The 27,140-nt window shown below is 37.9% G+C and overlaps 2 protein-coding genes across 2 annotated transcripts; both read right to left on the bottom strand.

Moving 5' to 3' along the window:
- Positions 1-1,330: 1,330 nt before the first annotated feature.
- LOC133874574 (protein DELETION OF SUV3 SUPPRESSOR 1(I)-like) lies at positions 1,331-5,138 on the bottom strand. Its single transcript, XM_062312428.1, has 3 exons — positions 5,035-5,138; positions 4,808-4,919; positions 1,331-1,635 (listed from the first exon to the last, which is right to left on the bottom strand). Exons 2-3 carry the CDS (start codon positions 4,896-4,898, stop codon positions 1,493-1,495), a joined length of 234 nt encoding a protein of 77 aa, XP_062168412.1. The 5' UTR covers positions 4,899-4,919; positions 5,035-5,138; the 3' UTR covers positions 1,331-1,492.
- A 15,905-nt stretch (positions 5,139-21,043) lies between these two features.
- On the bottom strand, positions 21,044-23,385 carry LOC133874709 (U-box domain-containing protein 19-like). The gene has a single exon (XM_062312589.1). The coding sequence runs from the start codon at positions 23,347-23,349 to the stop codon at positions 21,253-21,255; it is 2,097 nt and encodes a 698-aa protein (XP_062168573.1). The 5' UTR covers positions 23,350-23,385; the 3' UTR covers positions 21,044-21,252.
- Positions 23,386-27,140: the final 3,755 nt, after the last annotated feature.

Here is a 27,140-nt window from a genome sequence, read left to right as displayed (position 1 = left end):
CAAGTTGCGAAACCTACTTGCCTGAAGCAGATAAGCTCTGCAACCCTTCTCTCTTAAGTTTTGTTTGAATTTTTATGTTATTCGAATAGTTTAAATAACAGAAAATCACGTCTAATAGAGGCGGGTAAAATATTAAACTACAAATTTCGGGAGGGTAGCCAAATAAGCATTATCACAAATCACTTTTGAGAAAATCCGGAGGTTTTTTTTTTTTTTTTTTTTTTTTTTCATCATGGATGATGATTGTAGTCCTGTTTGTGCGTATTGCATTGAAAAATCAACAGCTTTTGGTTTTCTTGAACCCATACGGAATATTCTGTAATGTCATGTAGGGTAGAGGCATGCTTCAGGCCGCGGGTCCACCAGGCAATGAGAGATTGCGATTCCAAGCATGAAACGCGGTAATAAAGACCTCTTTAAAGAGTAACAAAAGCAATGTGAAAGGCTTTAGATACGCGCTTTGCCAAACACGATGACACACAGATCAGCACGTTTTTTTTTTTTCCCCGTAAAAGACCAACTATAACCAGACTGGGATACCAAATTGGTTTATATGAGATCAACTGATCGGATAGGTGACCCAAAAACTCTCAATTTATTTAATCAGAGGAGTCCAATATAAACTCGCTAAACGGGTTAGCAATTAATCCTTATTCTAAGGAACCACGGCCAAAAAGGAGAGACATTTCTTTCTACCATTATGGAAACCATTTTTCCCTTCTTAAGGTTCCAGACATTGTTTCTTAAAGATTTCTATGAAGACTTCAGACTTGTAATTAAGAAGAGCTATGGCCCTGACATATATGTTTCTCTAGTAAAGTTCATTTTCCTCTCTAAAAACGATTGCATGTTACATGCACAGAGATCAGCAATATTCCATAGAAAATAAAATTAGAAACCACGGCATTAATGGATATGGGAATCGAGTGTGTAATGAGCTGTCCGAATTCTATGTGAGATGACCTCAAGCAGATGCCCTCTCATATGAACTGCCAGTATTGCAGCTCTCATTGCATCACCAAGGCCTTTCTAACCCTTAATCCACCGGATGGACCTCAAGCCATCCAATAGTTATGACCATTGCTTGCTATTGATAATGGCCCCATTGGCCATTAATTCTCCCAGTGCTCGACTACTTTGCCAATGCCACCACCTCATGCACTGGATACCGTGTTATCCAGGGTACTTCTAAAGTATAACCATTGTCATGGAACTATCCCAAGTACGGTAAGACTCTGCACCAGACTACCATTACACTTCACTGCAGTTGCACTCTTCATAAAGTACATTTAGTCGGCATGGTTTGTATAACCTCTCCTACTTGCATATATAAGCGGAAACTTGGGGGTAAATTTCCATTGTGCAAGCAAAAGATTTCATACAGAAGTTCATATGGTGCTTTGAGAAATATAATGTGCATACATTAAGAAAGGAAAGAGAGCAGATAGAGACTAAGTATGCGCAGGTGCAGAGAATAATAACAAGGATGAGTCTAAAATTTTAGCTCAGTTCTCTCCGTATTGTTCTCCAATTCCCTCCTCAGCTGAAAAGAGAAGTCATCATTAACATCATCATCATCCCAATCGTCTTCCCACTGCTGTGTCACTTCTTTTCCTTCCTCCTTGTCCTCCCACTCTGCCATACGTTATTGCAGTTAGGAAAACATTAAAAAAATAAATAAATAAATAAATTCAGAAAGCAGGCACAACTTATGCTCCAATTTTTAGGTCTCCAGTCAATAAGCAAAGATCAATAAACTTCAGGAAAAAATCAAATTTAGTCCCAATGTTGTCGCGTAATTTCCATCCTATTCCTAGGTTTTCAATTTCGACAATTAAGTCCCTTAGTTTTTACCTCAATTTCAAATAGGCTTAATGCCTCTGCAGTCAACTTAGAGCACTAGCAGTAGTCTCCCCATATTGGTTCCCTTTCCTATATTTACGAAAAAATTCATGAAAAACACTAAAAAACCTCCTACAGCAGATGCCCTATATTTAGATAACTTTATTGGGAATCTACAGCAACTCCCTATACATAGGGAGTCATTGTAGACACCCAATCCTTATTTTAATGATAAAAAAGTATCTCCTCTCCTCCTCTCTCTGCTCCGTTTCTTCTCCTTCTCTTCCCTAGTTGAGTTCGACTGCCCCGCTCTCTCGCTTCTTCTCCACGCTGACTCCCATCCATGCTGCCGCTGCGTGCTCGCTTCTTCACCACTACCAGCCTTCTACTGCAAGGCCAGGGACTCGCCGATATCATCCTTCCGCCTTCCCTCTCCCTCTATCTCTCTCTCTCGCAAAACGCTTCTCAACAAGCGTAGACCCCAAAATTTATAGCATAATCAACTAATTGACAACAAAACAACATACATCTCTTTACTTTGCTGCTCCTAAATTTTAGGACAACAAATCCAATCTTTCAGCTCCCATCCCTCTCAAGATAAAACCCTAACTCTCATCCAAATGCCCAATTATAATTTCTTTTAGAACACTAAAGGAAAGGCCTAGAGCTAATTCTGAAGATGCCCCAACCCACTATATCTTTTTCCTTTTTTTTCTGAGTCATTGCTATGTGTTGCAAAAGTAGGACAATCTAGAATCAGCCGAAGAATCATCTGGAGTGATTTCCACCTCACCCATGGGTTTGTCGGTTCGATCTGGTTTTTGTTTTGCTTTTGCTCTGTTTGTGGGTTTTGGGAATTTGTTGGCATTCTTCTGCGAGTGGAACCGGATTTGTTGGTTTTCATCTGGTTTTCATCTAGGATCAGCCGGAGAAGACGAGAGCAAGAGAGTCCAGGGGAGAGAAGACAAGTGAGAGAAGAAAAGAAATGAATAAAAAAATAAAAGTAGGAAAGAGAAAAAATAATAAAATAAGAGTAAAAAAGAGTACGTAATAGGTATAGGGAAAATTAAGGGAATCTGTTGTGGGGATTTTTTTATAGGGAAGCAAAAAGTAGTTTTATTCCCTAAATATAGGGAAAATGGTGGGGAAACTGCTGCTAGTACTCTTAGCCAGAACCAACAATATGCCTAGCAAATCCATTCCATAACTTACCCACTCTTGAGCTACTATTAACACTACACTACTACTAACACTATTTTGACCAGTAACATTATTGAGCTAATAGCAATTCTGCAGCCAAATAAAAAAACAATCCAATCCATTCCTCTCCTCAACAGCAAATATTTTGACCTAAACATAAATTATCTAACAGGGCACCCGGATGGAATTCTTCATGACATATATGGGCATAGATTCATTTATGATGCAGGCAGCCAGTTCGAAGCAAAGGTGTTTAGTGTTCTTGTTGATAGATGTTGGAGATGGCCTCCAGCTCGCTCTGAGGAGCTTGTTAAAAGTCAAAGTGCCTAGCCAATGGTGGACATTGGTGATGTTGACATTCCTACATGGAATTTCTCTAAGGTTGTGTATAATTGTGTTGCTACTTGAGAGTTTATACGGCATAAACTACAGATTGTTGAATGGTGGAGATTAATTTGGTTCTCCATGGCAATTTCTTGGCAAGCTTTTATTTTGTGGCTAGCAGCTCGGGGTAGCCTTTCTACTGGGATCAGATTGCTCAGTTGGGGTGTTGGGAGGTAATGTCCTTTGTGTTTTTTGCAGTGGTTGTATTGAGGATAGAAACCATTTGTTCTTTGCTTGTAGTTTTTGTAAGAGATTCTGGTTGGCTGCTATTCGGCAGTGCTTGATAGCAGATCCTCCTTGGGAATGGGATGATATTATTGCTAGAGGAAGTAAGGATTGGTCAGGTAAGGGCTTGAGAGTGGTGTTATGCAAATTGTGCTTAAGTGCCTCTGTTTTTTTTTTTTTTATAGGTAATAAATAAAATAGCATTAAAAAGCGTAAAAGGCGCCCCTAAGCATACAGGAAGTATACAAAAAGGACACCAAAAAAAAAAAAAAAACAAAAACAAAGGAAGAACACCCGAAAAACCCAAAAGAAGAATTCTACATCAAACCCCCAACTTCTTGCCCCTAACCCGGCTAGAACCCACTCCCCTAGCATCGAAATTAATAGAACATTCTAGATTCTTGACCTCTCTTTTCCCCTTTTTCCTTTTTATAACCTGTGGATGGAGAGGAACAACATTCGACATGGCAATAAGCTGCAAACTGAACAACAGCTACTCAAGAGAATTTAAGTGGGAGGTTAGGAAAAGAATCATGTCTGGAAGGTTTATGGGGAGCATGATTAATCAAGATTTATGTCGGAGCTAGGGCCTTCCAGATACCGTGTTTGGTGATGGCTGAGATTGTTTGTTGGGGGATGGGTTTTGGCTGTTGGTTAGAGGCAGCTTGAGCTTGGATACTGGGCAGAAGTCTGAGTGAGCTTGGAATGCTGTTTTTTGGGAGTTCCTTGCTCTCTATTGTTTGGGTTTCGGGTGTAGGTGTCTGTGCTGGGCTGATGCATTGATTGGTTGGTGAAGATGCTTTTCTTTCTTGATTGTCTTGTATAGTTTTTTCTAGGAGTTTATAGGTGGAAGTATAGCTTGGATACTTTGCTGTATAGTTTCTTCAGGAAATAGTTGTTTTCCTGGAGTTTGTGGTTGTATAACCAGAGTCACAGAGTGCATTGTAATACTTTGTTGTCAAATGATAGAATTTACTCATTCATACAAAAATAAATTATCTACCAGAAACTATGGTGCTAATGAATAAAGTTTGTCTATCGATTCCATAAAGCAGTAGCTGAATTTATTAACATACAACAAGTATCTAATATTTAGATCAAATTTAGGTCACGTTGCTTTTCTCCACTAATAAAAAATCTTTCTTTTCTTAATTACCTTCATTGATTTCGAACTCTTCGAACTCATCGTCGTCCTCGAACAAATCGATCTTCGCCTCCTCAGTCGCTGCCTTGGGCTCCGCCGCCATTGCCAAAGCTCACACTAGTGCCTGCAGCCAAAGCCGCATTCCATAAAAATCAACACAATGACACATACATATAGAAATCCGAGAAAAACCCTGGCTTTTCGAATTGGACAAATTGTGAGAGAAATCGGACTTACAGAGAGAGAGTCTGGGAGAGAACTCGGATGAAATCCCTAGAACGTTCTGGTTTCGGCGAAGAGAAAACGTACAGGGCAAGGCTTTTAAGCAAAACAAAAAGGCGGTGTAACGGCGTCGTTTGAGTGAAAAGACATTTTTGTTCTTTTACATCCCACTAAACGCCCGTCGTTTAACCCATTCCATCAACACCATCTTAGATCTGCCATTCGTATGCAATTGTAGAACTTGTGGCTGTCTCAATTAATTATTGATTTATTTTTTTTTAATGATTACTGATTTAATGGTTAATTGAGACTGCCGTATCAACATTGTAAAATAGTTATAGGATAAAAATATAATTTCTATCATTACTCATAAAATAAAGAGATTTAGACGGGTGTATGAATGTCTGTCTCTCCCTTGTGGGGGCCAAAGATTGAATTAACTAAATTAGAGTGGATTGGTTTGTGTAATTGCTGTCTGTTGGAGAAATAATTAACACCAAAGACATGTGGGCCTAAGGTAGTATCGGGGGCCGAGCCCATCGGGTTGGCCCGGCCAGATCAGACCCACAAGACCAGTCGTTATCTCCAAAAAGACGGATATTCAAAATATATCCCAACAGTTATGGGATAAGGTACCTAATAGAATGACATTAGCTAAAGAGAGTGTCATATCCAATTTGGACTCTACTACCCAATTTGAATTCTATGAAGATAAGACTCAGACTCCTAATTAGAAAGATAAGATTCAAGACAAGATAAAATTAAAGACTATGTGATCTAGGACTCAGACTCCTAATCAGATTATGCTCCAAGTATTTTAGCAGTTTTATAACTGTGAGCCTATAAATAAGACTACTACGCCAGGTATTAAAAAACAGATTCTCTGAACTCTTGAGATTACTGATATTCTCCAGAAAATAAGTTTGAACTGACTTAGGCATCGGAGTGGGGGTCCGGTCGGCACCCCCGACGAGCCGTTTGTTATTTTGCAGATTACGAGGAGAACGAACATCGAGGAAGGTAACGAATCACAAGGCAACACGTCACCGTACCGGAAACTGTACCAACAGTTTGGCGCCATCTGTGGGAAAGATTATTCGTTTCTCATAAAAAAAAAAAAGTCCGCAACGGTGACTGCGTGATCAAATCAAGTTTGGAATCCTAGATCGGAATCTGGTAACACCAAATCGGTGCTGAAAATATACAGATGTGTTACACGGGTGTACAGTCTAAAATTCGTGTTCGCACAAATTCAGAATTTGTTCGGGGATGATGGATCGATTTGTTTCTGAAAAACAAATCAAAAAAAAAAAAAACACCCGAGTCTATGGGTTGTTTGTCCCGACGGCTACATCAAAAAGAAAAGACCAAGTGATGTATAAGGCTCCAGAAAATTCAACCGAAAAGGAAGAAGATGGGTCAAGAGGAAGAAAGGAGTCGACCCACAAAAAAAAAAAAAAAAAAACGACGGGTATGTCCAACCCAGTCCGGCTATGGTTTCTTCCCTGATGAACGGAGAACCTCTTGGCTAGTCGGCTCTTCCCCTTCTGCCGCCAGAGAACATCACGATCTGGCCTTGTTGCCGGTGGTGCTGAGTCAGTTGGTGGAGGATCTGCCGTCACACCGGATCAATGCTGGCCTTCACGGGCTAAACGATGTACAGCCCTAATCTTCAGTTTTCTGGCCGATGGTGATTGATGGTAGGAGATCAAGCTCGTCTCCAGATGATTCAAGTAGACACCCGGACCTGCACCATCTTCTCACTTGGCTCACGTCCAGGAAATCGGGCCCTGACGGTGACCCGCCGGACTGCCGGAGATGGAATTAGAACAGCTCACCACACGGTTTTCCAGAGCTCATGGTGGAACCAGATTGCAGCCAGGACTTTCCTAGCTACCGAACCATGGTTGTCGAGGATGAACAGATCGTAGCCCAGGCCTTTATCGTAAAAGGTTTGCATGGTGTATCGACAAGAGGCTCGGCATATAGGAAGGTTGGTGTCTACTGGCCACCGACCAAGCAAGTCCCAAAATTCAGAAGAGACACTCGTGAATGGGAGATCCAACAGGAGTCGAAATCACCAGAAGGCGAGATCAAAACCTGCACGGCCTCTAAATTTGCGTTTCAGTCCGAGCTCCAAAGGAAGATCCACGCCGGCTCATCTCGGCCAAGTTCAGATCCTCGTCAATGATGCCGAGTCAGGTGATGAAGAATCCCCCACCATGAATGTCCTCGGATCCTTAGCTCAAAAGAAACCACCGGCTTCATGGAACCAAGTCAAAGAACCTCCTCACCTCAGATCCCTAGTTTCAGGGACATGGTTCATAGTAACATCAAGGTTGTCCACAGAGCTGACAACTCAACTGAGAGTAGTTCGGTGGGTCAAGAAACCGATCGCGAAGTCCTCAACTCGGTCACTCTGAGGGTTAGTAAGATCCGGCGCTGGAGCAGCATGCACACCTTCTTCGAGGACAATGCACTTCCGCAAGCTCACGTCGCCGCCGGCCGGAGCCCGTAGCCCGCCCATCAGGCACACGTTGCTCCTCTGAATAAACCCAATCGCTTCCAGCGAGACACAGCAGCTCCTTGAGATCAGCACCATCTCGCACGACGTCCCGTTGCCGGATCGGATCATCCCTCCATAGCCGGATTGTACTGGAGCAGTGGAGCCCGAGGACATCTCGGCAGGGGACCAGATTTTCCAGGCCCCTAACCCATTGTTGCTGTGACCACTAATATTTGGTAGTCAGACCACGTGGTTAAAAGCCACGTGCCATCCAAGTTAAGGAGAGATTGCTGGGTATGATATGGTGGCATTGGTGGGCCTTATGGTTAGTATGGCTTTTCTGAAATGCTTTGTCCAGAAAGATTCCTGTGATGGGTTGAAGCCCAATTTTTTAGGTGGAGGCCATATAGCTTGTACGGCCTCGGCAGTGGGGATGATCTGCTTGACCACCGAGTCAGAAAACCTGCCAAATATGGGTTTGTTAAAACTGCAAGCAAGACTCATCGATCTGGTTGTTTGAGGCGAGATTTGGCAATTCGGTCATTCTCTTGTTCAAAAGCCGGTTAAGCCGGCCTTGTTTGTGATTTTCTAGAAATGTCAAAAAAAAAAAAAAAAAGAGAAGAAGAAAGAAAGAAAAAAGAGAAGTTAGATCCGAGATGTTTTACCGAGGTGAAAAGTTAGATCCGAGGTGATTTATTGAGGTGGAAAGTTAGATCCGAGGTGATTTTACACAAGTGAAAAGTTAGATCCGAGATGTTTTACCGAGGTGAAAAGTTAGATCCGAGGTGATTTATTGAGGCGGAAAGTTAGATCCGAGGTGTTTTACCGAGGCGAAAAGTTAGATCCGAGATGATATACCGAGAAGAAAGTATAATCCGAGAAGTTTGATCCGAGGGTATTCTACCGAGGCGAAAAGTATATACAAAGATGACACATACCGAGAGTATTATTCCGAGGGTACTATCCTGAGGAGACTATGCCCGAGATCCTAGTTCCAAATGGCACACTTTGAGGACCCCTCTAGATTTGCCATCCTCCTAAGTGCACAATCACGTGCCGAGGGACAAATCCGAGCCGAGGGTCCAGTTTGAGGAACTCTCCCAAAGAGCACCATATCGAGTGGCGTGCAGGATAAGGAGTTCCAAATAAGACAGTTCATCTTCATCGAATTCACCAGATAAGTTCATACTCTTCTTTTACAACTATGATTTATGTTAAAGTAAGGATAAATGTTGGTTTTTATCAACTAAGAAAATATATATATGCATGCACTTGTACGCTCTGCCGAAATGTACATATATTTTGATAAAATAGACTCATGTGTTGAAAGGATCACAAAATCATCCCGACGGATGAAAAGGATATATAGTGCTACTGTGCATTCTGCTATTTTGTTTTAGTATATGCAGTGCTTTGTTAACCCTGCAGAGAAAACAAGGAAAGACTCTCGGTTAGTCCAACACCGAAAGCCAAGGAGACAACCTTGCAAAGAAAACAAGAAAAAGTCTCTCGGTCTATCCAACACCGAGAGCAGGAAAAGCCTCTCGGTTAGTCCAACACCGAGAGCAGAAAAAGAAAAAGTCTCTCGGTCTAACCAACACCGAGAGCAGGAAAAGCCTCTCGGTTAGTCCAACACCGAGAGCAGGAAAAGTCTCTCGGTCTATCCAACACCGAGAGCAGGAAAAGCCTCTCGGTTAGTCCAACACCGAGAGCAGAAAAAGAAAAAGTCTCTCGGTCTAACCAACACCGAGAGCAGGAAAAGCCTCTCGGTTAGTCCAACACCGAGCGCAGGAAAAGTCTCTCGGTCAAACCAACACCGAGAGCAGGAAAAGCCTTTCGGTTAGTCCAACACCGAGAGCAAGAAAAGCCTCTCGGTTAGTCCAACACCGAGAGCAGAAAAAGAAAAAGTCTCTTGGTTAGTCCAACACCGAGAGCAGAAAAAGAAAAAGTCTCTCGGTCTAACCAACACCGAGAGCAGGAAAAGCCTTTCGGTTAGTCCAACACCGAGAGCAGGAAAAACCTCTCGGTTAGTCCAACACCGAGAGCAGAAAAAGAAAAAGTCTCTCGGTCTATCCAACACCGAGAGCAGGAAAAGCCTCTCGGTTAGTCCAACACCGAGAGCAGAAAAAGAAAAAGTCTCTCGGTCTAACCAACACCGAGAGCAGGAAAAGCCTCTCGGTTAATCCAACACCGAGAGCAAGAAAAGCCTCTCGGTTAGTCCAACACCGAGAGCAGGAAAAGCCTCCCGGTTAGTCCAACACCGAGAGCAGGAAAAGCCTCTCGGTTAGTCCAACACCGAGAGCAGAAAAAGAAAAAAGTCTCTCTGTCTATCCAACACCGAGAGCAAGGAAGAACAGACAGTCCCCAGGTATCGATTGATCTCTGCTAAGAATAAAGCAGCAGTCCGAGACAGAATGGAAGCACTTCTTCATCAAACTTCTCCAAAGATGATCAAGCTACATCAGCGTCCATCTGACTCCCCACCTCGAATGACTCGAAAGAGTTATGGTGGGGATGTTCGGGAAAGAAATCATCCCGAATCCTTTCCTCGAACGACCCGAAAGGGTTATGGAAAGGATACGACGGCAGGATTGCAGGTTTTCGGAAGGACAAGAACATCCAAGATAGAATCGGCCCGAGTCCTTTCCTCGGACGACCCGAAATGGTTATGGAAAGGACACCAAGACAAGAAAACCTCTCGGTTAGAGGTCTCCAGACGTTAAAAGATTGGAGCATTCAGAGATAAAGAAATTAAAAGGTAAAGATTTCAAGTTATGATTTCATTTCAGTAATATATAAAGTCTTTTACAGGTTACAAAGATTTCAGAAAGGAAGGAAAAGCTTCAGAAAGGTAAACAGGATGAAAAAGCTTCAAGGATGACAAAGCTTCAGGATGACAAAGGTTCAGGATGGTAAAGGTTTAAGGAGATAAGGCTTCAGTATGATAAAGCTTCAGGAAAACAAACAGGAAGGTAAAGGTTTAGAAAGACAGATCTTCAAGAAGGAAAAGGTTTAGGGAGATAAAGTTTTAGGACGACAAAGCTTTAGGATGACAAAGCTGGCAGAATGATAAAGTTTCAGGAAGGAAAAGCTTTAGGAAGGTATGAGGATAAAACCTCTTTAAAAAAATCATCAAGTAAGACTCAACACTTTGATGCAAATAGCTTTTTTATTCTCCTCTGTAAAAATTTTCAACAAACCGATTGTTTGTTCAAAATATTTGGGGTAGCTTAAATTTCAAAAAATTATACCAGTTCTTCCCTCGGAAAAAACTGACACAAACCGATTGTTTGTTCGAGTTTTGGGGATAACTCTAGTATAAAGAGTAAGATTTATAAGAAACCGATATATGTCTCGGAAGAACTTTTTGAGTGAGAAACTTTAAACTTTTTCCAGGTAAAGATGTTCAATTCAGTTTGAAAAATTATGAGGTTCTACGGCTAATAAGATAAGGAAAGTGAAAGTCAAAAAGTTCAAGACTTCCATTCATTAACATTGAAATTTTGTTCATTACAAAAAAATTTTTACATGAAAAAGAAAAGATACATTTGAAAAGGAAAGTTCAAGTATTTACAGGTTGAAGCCCTGAGACTCACTCCGAACTCCGAGATCTCTTTTACACCATCGTTCAGGATACCAAGAGGACTTGACTATCCGCCTCGAACGACTTAGCCCGCGGTCGCGAACTGAAGCTATGGGGGGTAGCTCAACAAAGTTAAAGCTTCTACAAAGGGGAAAATCACCGAAGCTACACCAAACTCTCAAATTAAGATCTCTCAGGAGCAACTCGAACAAAGATACGGGGAGACAACCCCTATAACAAACCATACGGGGATATCACCTCTACAAAAAAAACCAAGTAAGTTCATCGCTTCTAAAAGATTTTTTCATATCCTCCTTGGTCATAACTTACACAAACCGATTGTTTGTTTAAGTTAAGGAGGATAACTCAAAGTAAGATTTTTCTCTCCTAGTCACGGAGTTCAAAACAAAAAGATTTTTGAAACAAAAGATTTTTCTTACCCTCCTCGGAGTTAACTTACGCAAATCGATTGTTTGTTCAAGTTATTAGAGGATAAGTGAGAATTGATTTGTCATGGAAAGTTTTTCCATAACAAAGAATTCAAACATTACAAAGTTCAAAAATAAAGATATTCACAGGTGAGACCAAGCTAGATGGTATTCAGATTAGAAGATTCAGCACGCCAAGCACAAAACCTCGGGCCACCAGAAGCCCCTAGTTGTTATAAGTCTCGGACAACCAAAGCCTCAGCGCTAGTCTGGGCCTCCGAAGCCCCCAAGAGAGATTTTTGTGGAAGCGGTCTACGAAGCGCTACCGATGAAGAAGCTTCGGGTATGTTAAGCCTTTTTCTTCAACAGTTTACCATTTTTTGTCAGACATAACCTTGATCTCAGGAAAGTTGTACTCAAAGTGTTCTCTCAGAGTGGCATTTCACCACAATCTTGGTGAAATCAACTACATCAGTCCGATCCATCTCCTACCGAGAGTAGAAGATCATTTTCACAACTTTGGCCCGACTGACAATATTATGTAGAGACATTTATGAAGAAGATATCTATGAGAAGTTGCTATTAGTACTATGATAGATCTCAAGTTGGATCCACTCAACCCGATCCAAGGAAGAGATAAACATTTAACAACTACTTCAAGGAAATCAGGTATCAGTTATCCCTGGAAGAATTGGGATAGGACTTATGGTCCAATCAGATAAAAAGAATGATCAGATCAAAAGTCTAAGAAGATATCAGATTAGAAGTCTAGTAAAGGATCAGAGTCCAATTAGAACTCTGACAGCAGTTCTAGATTGACAAGGAGCATGAATTCTAATCCTTCCAGAGATTCGAGGCATTATTCGTCATAATTACTTTGAAAGAGGCGCAATTGTCAGATACAGATTATGAAAGATCCAGATTCAGAAATTGAGGTATTTAATTCTCTTACATTCTAAATTCAAATAAGAGAATTAGGGGGGTAACTGTTGGAGAAATAATTAACACCAAAGACATGTGGGCCTAAGGTAGTATCGGGGGCCGAGCCCATCGGGTTGGCCCGGCCAGATCAGACCTAAGTACAAGACCAGTCGTTATCTCCAAAAAGACGGATATTCAAAATATATCAAGATAGACTTCTATCCCAACAGTTATGGGATAAGGTACCTAATAGAATGACATTAGCTAAAGAGAGTGTCATATCCAATTTGGACTCTACTACCCAATTTGAATTCTATGAAGATAAGACTCAGACTCCTAATTAGAAAGATAAGATTCAAGACAAGATAAAATTAAAGACTATGTGATCTAGGACTCAGACTCCTAATCAGATTATGCTCCAAGTATTTTAGCAGTTTTATAACTGTGAGCCTATAAATAAGACTACTAAGCCAGGTATTAAAAAACAGATTCTCTGAACTTTTGAGATTACTGATATTCTCCAGAAAATAAGTTTGAACTGACTTAGGCATCGGAGTGGGGGTCCGGTCGGCACCCCCGACGAGCCGTTTGTTATTTTGCAGATTACGAGGAGAACGAACATCGAGGAAGGTAACGAATCACAAGGCAACACGTCACCGTACCGGAAACTGTACCAACACTGTCTAATTTTGTATTTGGAATGATATTGCAAAACTATGGGGAAATTGTAGTCTCAATACCAGGTCTAACTCCAAATATTTTCATGCCTAATTCTTTTGTATTCTTTTTCCGTTTTTGTTTTTCAATTTTAAAATTGTGGGAAAAAAAAAACTATGTTTAGATGATTTAGAAAACTGAGAATAAAATTGAGAAAACACATTTGGGAAAATGAATTAAATTAAATATAATTCAGAATTCATGTTTAAGTGATAGTGATAGTGATTTTTTATGGTGACCTTGGGCTTCTCAAATTGTCCATTCCTCAACCGATCATCCATTATCATCTATCTACCAAATCATTCATATTGTCCACACCCACATTCCTGTAATTCATCAAATAAATCAATTACAATTGGTATCAGAGCGCCAAATGATCTTACAAGATGACATAGGGATTGAATGGATGTGAATATAGAATTGAACTAACAATGTAAAAGAAGGTGAGCAATTTGAGAAGCCCAATTATCTCCGAGCTGATTTGAGAACATCTGGTCTCCAAAAATGAAATGATTATAGAATTAGCCATTCGACTGAAGCCTAACTATTTAGGCCGCATTATGGTCCAAACTCTCAACTAATAATATTTTGCCCCACTAAACTAATATACCCATTATAATGTACGTATTATTAGCACTACCAATATGACGTTTCAAAAAAGGCAAATTATAACTCTCACAAAAATGACTTTGTTTATCAAAGTTTCATGTTCCAAGTGGTAAACTAAAAGGAAGGATTATAGCTCAGCAATATAGAACAAAATTTCGTTTTAGGGTCAAGCTTCCAACTATTAGACTTTACCATTGTAATGATTCTACAAAATGCAATGAATTTAACACACTGGTTGACTAATACTTAACAAATCTCGTAACTCGCCTCTTAACTGAAAGGGAAGGTCGGCCGAACTCTCTCTTCGGGCCTTTTTTGATAGAAGATGATGTAATATATTATTCCTTTTTGGTTGTGGCCTTTATATCACATTTACGGTATTTACTATGTTTATTATTTTTTCAATAAACATATACGGCATTATGGATATTTCCATTAATTTAGATTACCGTAAATATGGAATCGGTATTATGGTTATTTCTATTAATTTAGATTACCGTAAATATGGAATCGGTTAATTGATTTTAAAATCAATTAACGATATTGTTTCCTTGATGGAAGGAAACAAATACGGTATTTACCATTTTGAGGGTCCCTAACCTAGCCTATAAATAGAGTGCCTGTGTACACCATCAGTACAGCCATCAAGCAATAGGCATAGGTTAGAAGATCCCTCAAATAATCTTTCTTGTTCTTCAGATGGATCGTGGAGACGCTTGAGCAAACATGGCTAGAGGTAAGCCTGAATCCTGTTTATTCGTTTTCCGCTGCGCATGTTAGATTAAATAATATGTTGATTATTTCTAACATGTGGTATCAGAGCCATCCTCTGTGCTATTTTGCTTAGCGTATAATTTTACTATGCGTTATCAATATTGAATCAAGTATTTTTTATTGGTTATCAATATTGAATCAAGTATATTCTATTTGGTATTGTTCACTTCTGTTTGTCAATATTGTTTGAGCAATATTTCGTCTTTTGTGACATGATAGAAACGCATTAACGATTATTTTGTGAATATTTGTTGTTCACGTACTGTTTATGAAAACCCATAAATTTGATATATAACTATTTTTTGTTTTATCACTATTCGGTGTATTGTGATATATTGCCTAATTTTGAGTTGTTGTAATCTTGATATGGGTATTTTCATAAAGGGGTGGCGGCTAGGGTTCCATTTTGAGGGTTTTCAACCCATCTGGAACATTACGGGTCGGGTTGGTTGGTGACTGGGTAGGGTTTCGACCCATTAAAGTTTTTGGGTTGGATATATTTTTCGGGTAGAGTTTTTTTTTTTTTTTTAAAACCCATGCAGTTTTGGGCCATTTAAGTGGGCTGACCTAGTTTGGGCCAGCATTATACATAGACCCAAAGGCCTGACCCGATTAAGTGGGTTGACCCAATTGCCCAAATACAGTAGCCCATTTGGAGTCTTGTGACCCAGAAGCCCAACCCAATATACTAGCCCATTACAGTAGCATTTAAATAAAATAAAAGATTTGGCTCATATGGGGTTCGAACTTGGGACCTTCATGTCCATAAAGTGACAAGCTTCAAACCATTGAGCTAAGCCTGGTTTTATGCTTTCACATTAAGGTTTTATTCCCTTTATTATTTACACCACTGTGTATTAAAATTATTGTTTATTTAATACATGAATTGAGGAATATATATTTTAAATTTATATTGTTTAAATATAAATTGCTTGATGCCTAGACCTAAGAATAATTAACAATACCATATATACTGGTGTGTTTACAGTAATATCTAAGAATGCAATGTCGGGGAAAGTTCTGGCAAGGAAAGTCTTGGGATTTAAGTGTGTCCGGTGTGACCCCCCTCACTTTCCTGGGAGCTCATCTGCTTGCACCTTGGAAAATGCTGTTTACCCCTTTTAAGTATTGGTTTGTTATATTCCTGGGGCTATTAAGGGGGCATCTATAAAGTTGTTAGATGTTAATGAAGTAGCAATTATCATGATAATTTTGGGAGAGCCACAGCATCCCAATTTTGAATGACAATTGCATCAAGATTACACACACGTAATTATCATAATAATTATGGGAGAGCCAAAGCATCCCATTTTTGTATGATAATTACATCAGGATTACACGCATGAACCTCATAAAGATATATTAGATGTTCATGAATTACAGCGTGATTATTATGATTTTGGGAGAGCCAAAGCATCCTAATTTTGTAATAATTGCATAAGGATCGTACACATGAACTTCATATAGAAAAATTAACATCGTATTGTAATTAATTCATAAATTTAATTACCTATCCCCAAAGGGAAGTTTTTTATTTTTGTGACTTAATTAGAATAAGATAACAAATTTAGTATTAAAAGTAAAATTTCTTTCGGTTGCCCAAAGGTACGAAGAATTTTATTTTTTAATATTTAAATTTGCTTTAGTCTTATTAATAAAGAGTAAATTTCATGCGTGATGCAACCTTTGCCCAAAGGTAGGTTGAAATTTACTATTTAAATTGGCATTGGCTAATTTAAAATAAAGTTGATATCGTCTTGTAGTTAATTCATAAATTTAATTACTTATCCCCAAAGGGAAGTTTTTATTTTTATGACTTAATTAGAATAAGATAACAAATTTAGTATTAAAAGTAAAATTTCTTTCGGTTGCCCAAAGGTACGAAGAATTTTATTTATTAATATTTAAATTTGCTTTAGTCTTATTAATAAAGAGTAAATTTCATGCATGATGCAACCTTTGCCCACAGGTAGGTTGAAATTTACTATTTATTATTTAAATTGGCATTGGCCAATTTAAAATAAAGTTACTTCATAGCATTAAAGCATTTTTATTTTTGTTATTGCAGCTATTCATATTACTCTACCTTGGTAGTTTTATATTCCAATACTTTAAGGTAATATTTTTTCTGACTGAAAAAATATTAATATGCTTTTTTATTTGGGGTGTTCAAAATTTGGTGCTCCGTGTGAACAAACCACCTACTCCCGCGGAATTAAGTACGCCACGTGAGATTATTAAGCATGAACGGTGGGAATGATTTAATCACTTAAGTTAGATGTTCATGAAATCTCATGTCACTAAAGTCATCAGGGATTTATTCCTTAATGTTTTAGAGCCAAAGTTTTATAAAGGTTGTTTATGAACATTTAGTAAGTTCAAACAAAACTTGGCCAGCACCCTAATAGAAAATGCTTTAAAGACAAACCTTTTACAGTTTCTAAAGTGTTTATAATCCCATTATGGGAATGAAGGATATTATAGTTTAGCTTAAGTCCCTAAATATTGAGATTTTTTAAGTCATTATTGGTCATTTTATTTTGAATTCTCTCTTCTAAGTGTAGAATTTTTGTCTTGTAACACACGTAAGGATAAATGGTTAGTAAATAAACTTCTAACCATGTGTGTTCAAGGATATGAGAGAATTTATAAAGTGTTCACATGATTACTCATATTAAAGGAAAGACCAATAAATGCAATCATGTCCAACACTTAAAGCATGAGAATAAGGTGCCAATAAAGTATTATGGCAATCAAGATACCTATTTCTCATGAAATAAGGAAAATTAAGGGCATATATAGAAAGATTGCATGAAGTATAAGAAATGATTTAAAATAAAGATAATCTCATACATCTAGTATGTCGTGAATCTCTTTTAGTGACTCATTCAAATATGTTGTGGATTGATTATGGTTTAACAATCCACGTTGTCAACACAAATGCAGAGTCCTTTTTAAATAACACGTGTTTATAACTTGAGGTTGTTGGGATCTATAGGTTAATTTTAAAATTCAGTCATAATTTTTGACCTAAAAAATGATTTATATTCCATAATTTTTAGAAATTTATTTTTTAGTTTGGCTTGTTAAAAATTTCAATTTTATTTTAAACTTGAAGTTTTTCTTATCTTTGGTGGAATATTGGTTGGGGTTTATTTAAAGTCTATTTAAAATTGACCTACGTCCCAATTTTTAAACAAAATTATTTGTTTATTTCTGCATAGTGATGTTGACGTAAAGTAGAGTCTTTGAGAATTTAAAATGCTCTGGTTATGGCTTTGGAGGTTGAAATATATCTCCATACAGTAAATAAAAGTTGGTAATTTACTGACTTTGGTTCTTGTGTGGGCTGCATAAGGGAAAGCATACCAACAAGACCACTAGAGGTGCCAAAGAGAGCATTTTGAGATTCTTGAGATCATGTACATTGAAATGTGTTGACCTTTTCATACTCATTGCCTAAATGGTCAGAGATATTTTGATCTCTTTTAGTGATGACCATATAAAGTTTATGTATCTCTATCTTCTAAATATTAAAGATGGGGTATTGAATGCTTTCAATATCTATAAGGAAGAAGAAGAGAAACAATGTGAAGATCATTAGATCTAATATAGGCATAGAGTGTTAAGGTAGGTACACACCAAGGGGAAATGATTAGTAATACTAATCTGCTATTACCCTTATAGAGTAAAGCTTTGAAGACCGTTGTGTATATGTTAAACAGGATTTCATCTAAGGTTGTCTTTATGACACATTTTAAAATATGAAATAGATGGAAGCTTGTTTACATTATTTACACATATGTGGTTGCCTTGCTAAAGAGAGGATTTATAATCCTCACTTTAGAAAATTAGATTCAAGGACAACCAGCGGATCTTTATAAGCTATCTAGTAAACTTTAAGGGGTTATAATGTTTAATTATCCTTCATATGATCATAGAGTTGTTGATTGTAAAATTTCTAGAGGATGCAGAACCTAGTGGGAGTGCTCATTCACACAAATTGGAATTTGAGGAAGCACTAGAGTTGGCCAAATCTCCTTCTCATAGAGGATGATTGATTGTATTCAGGGAAAATCAGATTGATTATCCTGAGCCACAATCATTTCTAGAACAACCAACTCATACAGAACAGGTTCAAAAGTCTATTCTCCCATTGCAAAAATGCAAAGGAAGTAGAATTAAGAAAATCCTATAGAATAAGGAGATCAACAATTCTTAGTGATCATGTTGTATATCTCCCAGAGTCTGATATTAACATTGGACATAAAGATGATCCAAATTTGTTTTCACATGCTATGAGTGGAGAAAACTCCACATTGAGATTCAGTGCCATGAAGTGAGAGTTAAGTCCATGGCTGAAGGGTCGAGCTAGACTCGTAGCCAATGGTTTTACTCATAAGGAAGGCATTGATTATCGTGAAACATTCTCTCCAGTGTCTAAGAATGGTTCATCAAGATAATCATAGCATTAGTAGCTCATTTTGATCTAGAGCTGCATCAAATTGATGCGAAAACAACATTTATGAATGAGGATCTTAAAGATGAGGTTTACATGACACAACCTAAACGTTTTATAAAATAACAGTCAGAATACTTGCAAATTAAAGAATTCTATTTATGGGCTGTGATAGATCTCTCACCGGTGATATACTTTTTACAAGGTATTTGTTTTATTGTTTACTGAAAACCTTGTTAATTAGTATGTATACCTTAAGGTCAGTGGGAGTACAGTAATCTTTCTAATCCTATATGTAGATATTGTTTTTGCAAGTGGTGATTTAGGTTTGCTACATAAGGTTCATTTCACAAAACTTTGAAATGAAGGATTTGGGTGAAACCTCTTATGTCTTTTGGCATAGAGATTCACAGAGACATAAAGGATATTAACATTGTCTCGGAAGGCCTACATTGAAAAAGTTTTGGGAAGATTTAGAATGAAGGATTATGTACCTTCAGTAGCAATTAAGAGGGACTAATTAAATACAGATTAATGTCCCAAAAGGTATTGGAATAAGGGCAGATGAAAAGTTTTAAGCGTCTGCATTATACATAACCATATGACTGACAATAAGTATATTGAGTCAATAAAGTGCTGCAAATAAAGCCTTGCAGTATATGCAAGGAACCAAGAAGAACAACTTAACCTAAGGATACACTTTCCATTTGAAGGTGGTTAGTTGTTCAGATTTGAGTTTGCTGATTGTGTAGATAGTAGAAAGTCTACTCTAAGGTATATATCTTTTTATTGAAGGATATATCCTAGAGATGCAGTTTGCAGACTATAGTTGCTACGTCTACCAAGAAGGCTAAAAGTCTAGCATGCTATGAATTTGGTACACAGGCATGATGGTTGAGACATTTGTTGAAAGTCTCAATCTTGTCGATTTTACAGTTAGACCATAAAGATACTCTGCGGTAATTCTACTATAATCTTCTTTTATAAGAATAAAGAGTAGAAGCAGAAATAAATCGACATTAAGTATCTCAGTACGAGAGATAACATTAAGAGACATAAAGGGTCTATTGAGCATATAAGTACTGGATTAATGATTGCGGATCCCATGACTTAAAGTTTACCGGTAAAGAAAGAATAAAGTCATGCGGAATATATGAGACTCATTAATTCATTTTCACTTGGTTTGTCTCTTTTTGGTCTATAGACATAAAGTTATTGTAATAAAGATTTTTTGTGCACATTTGTTATTTTATCCATGAGGATAAATAAAGTTGGACCCGAATGACTTATAGGAAGTTCATTCATAAAGCTTGATTATCCATAAGGTACTCATGTAAGGAGTGTTTTACATCGTGATACATGGAAGGGACGACCTAATTTTATAATGGTTTTACCGCCATGATTCGTGTGAAACATTTCTTAACTGAGTTGGAGGATTCCATAAAAGATTGGCCAAAACTAAAGAACCTAATACCATATGGTCATGTGTTATAAAGTCCAAGTGGGAGAATGTAATATATTATTCCTTTTTGGTTGTGGCCTTTATATCACATTTACGGTATTTACTATGTTTATTATTTTTTCAATAAACATATACGGCATTATGGATATTTCCATTAATTTAGATTACCGTAAATATGGAATCGGTATTATGGTTATTTCTATTAATTTAGATTACCGTAAATATGGAATCGGTTAATTGATTTTAAAATCAATTAACGATATTGTTTCCTTGATGGAAGGAAACAAATACGGTATTTACCATTTTGAGGGTCCCTAACCTAGCCTATAAATAGAGTGCCTGTGTACACCATCAGTACAGCCATCAAGCAATAGGCATAGGTTAGAAGATCCCTCAAATAATCTTTCTTGTTCTTCAGATGGATCGTGGAGACGCTTGAGCAAACATGGCTAGAGGTAAGCCTGAATCCTGTTTATTCGTTTTCCGCTGCGCATGTTAGATTAAATAATATGTTGATTATTTCTAACAGATGACTCTTAAACTACAATCAGATTATGCTCAAACCGCTAAATTCCTTATCTATTTCTCACACCATTTATTTATCATTACAAAAAAATCGAAGTACATGTATATATGAACAGAAGCAAACGCTGAGATATAAATTAGCTCTTGAAAAAACTGAGCTAATTTCATAGCGTTAAAATGACAAGACCAAAAAGAAAAATTAAAATATTCATGCATACACCTGCATGTGTGTATTTACAAGGGGCAGTCTACTACACGTGAACAAATCTTTCATGGGAAACGGCCGAAGACATCAATCCAGAAGACGTGGTTGTCTCATGAAAACCATGAAGAATTTTGAGGAGCGAACGTGCCTTCTTGCTTGCGTGAGAGGTGAAATCGGTTGAGAGTGAATACAGCGGAGCCATCAGCGAGCGGTCCTTGGCTAAAACTGCGACGACTTCTACGCCGCCATTGATGCACAGAGATAGCAAAATCGAAACACAGTACTCTTTCGCGTGCCCCGATGTGGAAGACCGCATAATCCTAGTGATAAGTAGAGGCAAAGACGAGGTAATTTGGAGAATAGAGTGTGTTCCGTCGGCATTCTCAGCCAGTGAAGCAAGAACTGCTAAGGTGTCTCCTATGAGCTCAGCATTGTCTGAAGAGGCTAAAATATCAGCCAGCAATGGGACAGCGCCAGCTTCAAGCACTCTCTGATGGTTCTTGGGATAGAGAAGAAGTCCGAAAATGGCGACCACGGAATTCTTTTTCCCGCAAGTTGCACCGCCCTTGATAAGCTCCACTAAACCCGGGATGGCCTCCGGTCGTTCTCCGATCATTTTCCGATACTCCTTTACTGAAGAAAGATAGAACAATGTTGCTGCTGCTACTTGCCTCGCTTCCAAGCTCAGCCCCCTCCTAAGAACATTGAGAATCAAACTCAATCCCCCACTTTCAACGATCACTTTCTTGCCCGTAGTATGCTTTGAGAGCTTCAATAAGGCTGCAATGGCGTTCTCTTGCATTGACGTACTGGTCGAAGACAGAAGGTTTAACAGAGGCGGGATTGTGCCTGCTTCGACCAAACAAGACCGATTGAAAATGTTCGATTTTGTGAGCAAACGAATCTCAAAAGCCGCCTTGTTTTTCTGTTCAGCTGTTCCACAAACCAGCCTCGTGGAGAGAAATTTGGAAAGAAATCTCATAGCTTCTGTGGCCGCCGGATTAGCTGGAACAGTAGTCCTCCGACTCCGGCTTCCGGACTTGGTAGGCGAAATGCCATTGTTAACGCAAAACTGCTGGATAAGCTTTCGGAGTGTGGAATTGGGGACCAACTCTGCTCTGATTAGCTTCTCCCCTGTTTTGGGACAGAGCATGTTTCCAGCTCTCAGCCATTTCTCAATCGAAGAACGGTCGTAGGTCTGGCCGGTCGATACAGTGACGGGATCGGTCATTAGCTCGAGCGAAATTGGGCACCGAAAGTCATGCGGATTCAAGCAACTCAGTGTCTCCACGTTGCACCTCGCATCGGTTTGTTCTTCGGGGTTTCGGCGATCCAATGCTTCAAACATCACTCCCCTGCAGAAGCTCATCAACCCCACCAAGCTGCTCAGAAATGGAGACTCGCGCTCGTCGCCGTCGGAGCACTCGAAATCGTTCTCCTCTTCCAAGAACTTGATCTCTTTGTTGCAATCACTCCAGCTTCGAATTTCAAGATAATCCAGAACCCTCTTTACAGCAATTAAATCCGGCTCGATCCCCTTCTCGAGCTGATTCAATATGAAAATGACTCGTCTTGAGGCCCGTTCGTCATCTGGGTCGAGCTCAAACTTGGTCTTGCGTGCTTGCCTAGCTACCAATTCAACCAATTCCTTCACTTCGCCACCCACATCGATCAAACTCAACGGCATGACGTCAAGAGCCGTAGCGACAGCCCGTATTTGCACCCGGAATTGCGTAGCAACGTGCTCAGACTTCATTAGCATCCAAAGCCGAGCGCCTTCCCGCCTACAATCCTCCAATAAGAACTGGATTTTCTGGAATGAAAGGTGGAGCTCGGAGAAGCAGAGAACAAACGAATCCGATAGAGTTAAACCGCGGTCTCTTATTTCCTCAAAGTACACAAGAAGAATCCCGATTTGGCGAACTGTTTCTCTGGCATTTCTTCTTTGCGTCAGAAATAGTTTCGATTGGTGATTGCATATGTCTTTAGAGAGAGTGATTAAGGAGCTGAGAAGGGTCTCTAGGGATACACCTTCGCATGGGTGAACCGCCGGAAATGTCAAAGCCCGGCGATCACTCCGATTGGACTTTTGAATCATCGCAGTGTGAGAATGAAAAACAGGGGAATTCTGTTTTGTGAACATACAGGGGAGGGGATTTGCCGGGAGTACCAAATACAAAAAAATCTAAGGTACACGTGGTAGACGATGGTGCCATGGGATTGCTGGAGAGGACTTTTAGGGAGAGAGAGAGGTATGGCGGTTGAGGATGATTAACACGTGTAGTTTGACACGTGGCAAGGTGGGATTGAAAGGTGACGACGCTTCTTGGATGAGTAATAACTGAAATGATGGCTGGTGGGTCCCTGTGACCGACTCTGAAACGTGGACATATCCAGGAGTGACATGGTACCCAGCGCCCAAGGAAAGTGTATGTCAAAGCAACGTAAGCTGACTGGGATATAATTTGATTTTAGGGGCAAAATACGTGTATTTTCTGCGATAACAAGTAAACTTATTTATATGTATCTGGGTATTAATTTAGTGGGAGTATGTCATTAACTGTTAAACATGCTTAACAATATAAAGATAGTTTGCCGACAAAGTTTTTCGCTAAATTGAAAGAAAGAAATACTTTTAATTTAGTCTATTAAATTAATATATTAAAAAATACATGTAAGAATCATATGTAAATACATGTAATAATTATATGTATATCAAACACGTGTTCAGTTAAATTATATATATATATATTGTTTTGATTTTTGTTTTGACGATAACACTCTAAAATAATGTTCTTTCCGAATTATTTTACAAAATAATACTTAGGTTCAGTTCATGCATGATATTTTATTGCTTTGTGTAAGATAACATTTTTAATTGGTACCATACGATCACGTTGCATTTTATTTAACTGATTATAGTTAAGCTCTACATAGAATAATATTATCCATTTGAAATAGTGATTTTATCGCAATTAAAAAAGACGTTATAACTTATGAGGAACCGGGTATGCTTGCAATTCATTGACCGAATTTCAGGTTGCTGAAGCCCTTATTAAGAGAGGGTATCGATGGGGCTCATATGATCAGGCAAATGAATTTTTATTTGAGCCCTCTTTTAAATTATTGTTTGAATTAACTACAATTCTAACAATCAATTACAAATAATCTCGGTCTGTAATGTTTCGAAAACATATTTACCAAATTAATAAATATCTGTCTTTTGTATAAAATCGATCTGTTTTGTTTGATAAACGAAAACTTGTTATTTTCCCCTTTTATTTATTTATTTATTTTCAAAACAAAAACATTAACCAATAATTTAAAACATTCACAAAACTATGTCACATCAAATCAAACAAAAAAAATCCTCTAAAACTTCGCCGGAATAAAAGCATATAAATTAGGATTTTGATCGTCGGCGGATGGTGATGTTTCCAAACAAAGCATGCCTGTGCACATGTTCATGATCATAGTACGTGACATTAAAAGGTTGGAGCCTGGGGACGTGGAGGATCATATTTGCAAGTTTTCTTTTAATAATTGCAAGATAATTATATACGAATACAAATATTAATCGTAAAATTAAATCATTGCACTCCATAGAAAATAACCAAAAAAACAAATCTTTTAAAGCTAAACAATCATTCATATATGGTGGGACATAAGATGTAGGACTGAGCATAATCAATCTATCCAAACAGGGCCGGAGTCACACTTTCAAGCCAAAGGCTTTCCCCCCCCCAAAAAAAAAAATATATATATATATATATATATAATTAATTTTTACCCTTATTTTTTAAAAAAAAATTAGTTTTGATCTCTCAAATTTTTTTTTTTTTTCAATTTGCCCCCCTAAAGCCTAAAAGTTGGCTCTGCCCGTATCCAAACCTGCATAACCGACTTGTACCGTCCCGTGAAATCCAAAACCTGGCAGAAAGTGAAGCATGTAAGGTAGCGGATATGAGTTTTCCAACCCGAATGCCCCGGTTCGGGTTGAGGGAAAAGCTGAAAAACCGCCCCAATTAACCCAACTCGCACCACCCCAATAATGAGTTATATGAATGCTTATTCGCGGTCCTAAATCCTTCAAATTGCTGCTGATTTTTCTTCATTTTAAACAAAGTATGACGTTGACCAATGAATGAATGGGAAACGACTATGACGTGGACCAACCGTTTTGTGACGAATATATAGAACGCGCTTGATCTTTCCACATCACAATAAATTGACCCATAAATATATTAAATATTAATGGGAAGTAGGCTTACTTTCTCTCAAGGCATTTTCCTTCCCTCGATAAAAAATAATAAATTAATAAATAAATAAATAAAAAGGCATTTTCCTTCCCACCTATAAATTGACTAATGTATAGACTTACTTATATGTTTATTTATATAATTTATTTTCATGGACTAGTTCAGCCAGTCGGTGTATGAAAGAGACGGTCATCCTTGGGTCTAAAGAGACTGCTCCAAATCATCCTCTTCCTCTCAGACCGGACCTTCGCTCCAAAAACTTAAGCATTTTTAAGATTGGAATGCTGAAAAAGTTTCAAGAAATGCATACTCTCGAGCATGCCACCTCACCAAGTCGACCGGCCGCATCCAAACTTATGTTTGGAAGCATTTTCAATATTATCTTCATTTTCTCCTCTATTAGGATTAACTAGCATAAAACCCGTGTCATGTGCGAGTTTTTACGAATTAAAACTGTGTTACGTGCTTATGTTTTAAAAGTAATAAATAATGTACAAATTAGTTTAAAAAAAAGTTTTGAGTTATTTTATTAAAATGCTACATTTAATTTAAGAAACAAAATAAAAAATTTACGAATAAGAATTAAAATACGTAAATATATATATATATTGTAAATTATGTCGTAAGGAAGCAAAATAAATCACGTATATTAAATTTTTATAGATGTTAATTCAATAGACATTTTACATAATATAGGAATTCACAAAAACAAAGAACAAAATAGTGCACTCACATCATTGCAATAACTTGTATTCACTATTTACAAACATGATAACCTAAAAATTTGGAAAATTCTGTTGTGGTATATTATCATTTTTAAAACATTTGAGGTAAAAATTAAAAAGTGATCAACCTTTGAGGGGGTAAAATGTATTTTTGGTTTAATTTTGTGAATTAAAATTTTATAACCCAGTCCACTAAAACGGTATCTAGCCATACGAAATATCTTTACCAATAGATTTGATTCATCTAGCATTCAGACCAGGGCATCAACAATAGATGAATAATGGTTATTGTCCGATTGATTCAAGGCATTAATTCTGTTTGAAACTTCATTCTCAGTATCATAGAAATATAATTATGCAAAATTGTGACTTAGGCCATTAGCTGGGAGTAGAATGAGTAGTGCTCCAATTCTATGGTAGTTTTGATCATTAAGTTTGAAAATATAAAGACCTCTTCAATCAATATTAATTCTATGATCCACTTTTTCACTTATTGATGTTATAGCAAACATGGCATTATAACTTCTAATTTGTGCCTTTGAATTTTTTGAATCATGATCGCCAGCTGGATTTAGCAATTATTGAAGAGTAGCATGTAGTTTCTTAAGCAAATGCAACTACACTTCACCATTTATATAACATAGGCTAAATTTAGGATTAGCAATAGCAGATCTTCTAGATTTTATTGTTCTCTATTCATACCATAATATTGCACCACAATAATCACATACATACGAAGGTGAGCCAAAATTTCAAAGTTCAGTAAATTTTCCTGTATGAAATAGGAAAAATAAAAAAGTAGTTTTTTAATTAGTTTAGTTTAGTTTGATTGATAATTTTTTTTTTTTTTGTATTCTCTTATAAAATAATTATAGTTAAGTAATTAACTTAGAATATCTTCATTTTTTGAGCTATAGATGGTTTCATTTTCTCTCATAATTTCATTAGTT

The sequence above is a fragment of the Alnus glutinosa genome, chromosome 8, assembly GCF_958979055.1.
Source record: "Alnus glutinosa chromosome 8, dhAlnGlut1.1, whole genome shotgun sequence".
NCBI classification, from domain to species: domain Eukaryota; kingdom Viridiplantae; phylum Streptophyta; class Magnoliopsida; order Fagales; family Betulaceae; genus Alnus; species Alnus glutinosa.
The sequence above is the reverse complement of the archived record's forward strand: the minus strand, read 5'-3'. Positions and strand labels throughout refer to the sequence as shown.

What these genes read in the sequence shown, in the direction of transcription:
- LOC133874574 (XM_062312428.1), bottom strand. Translation starts at nt 4,898, where the DNA reads ATGGCGGCGGAGCCCAAGGCAGCGACTGAGGAGGCGAAGATCGATTTG. An exon ending in AGAGTTCGAAATCAATGAAG is followed by an intron (nt 1,636 to 4,807) that starts GTAATTAAGAAA and finishes AACGTATGGCAG; the next exon opens with AGTGGGAGGACAAGGAGGAA.
- LOC133874709 (XM_062312589.1), bottom strand. Translation starts at nt 23,349, where the DNA reads ATGTTCACAAAACAGAATTCCCCTGTTTTTCATTCTCACACTGCGATG.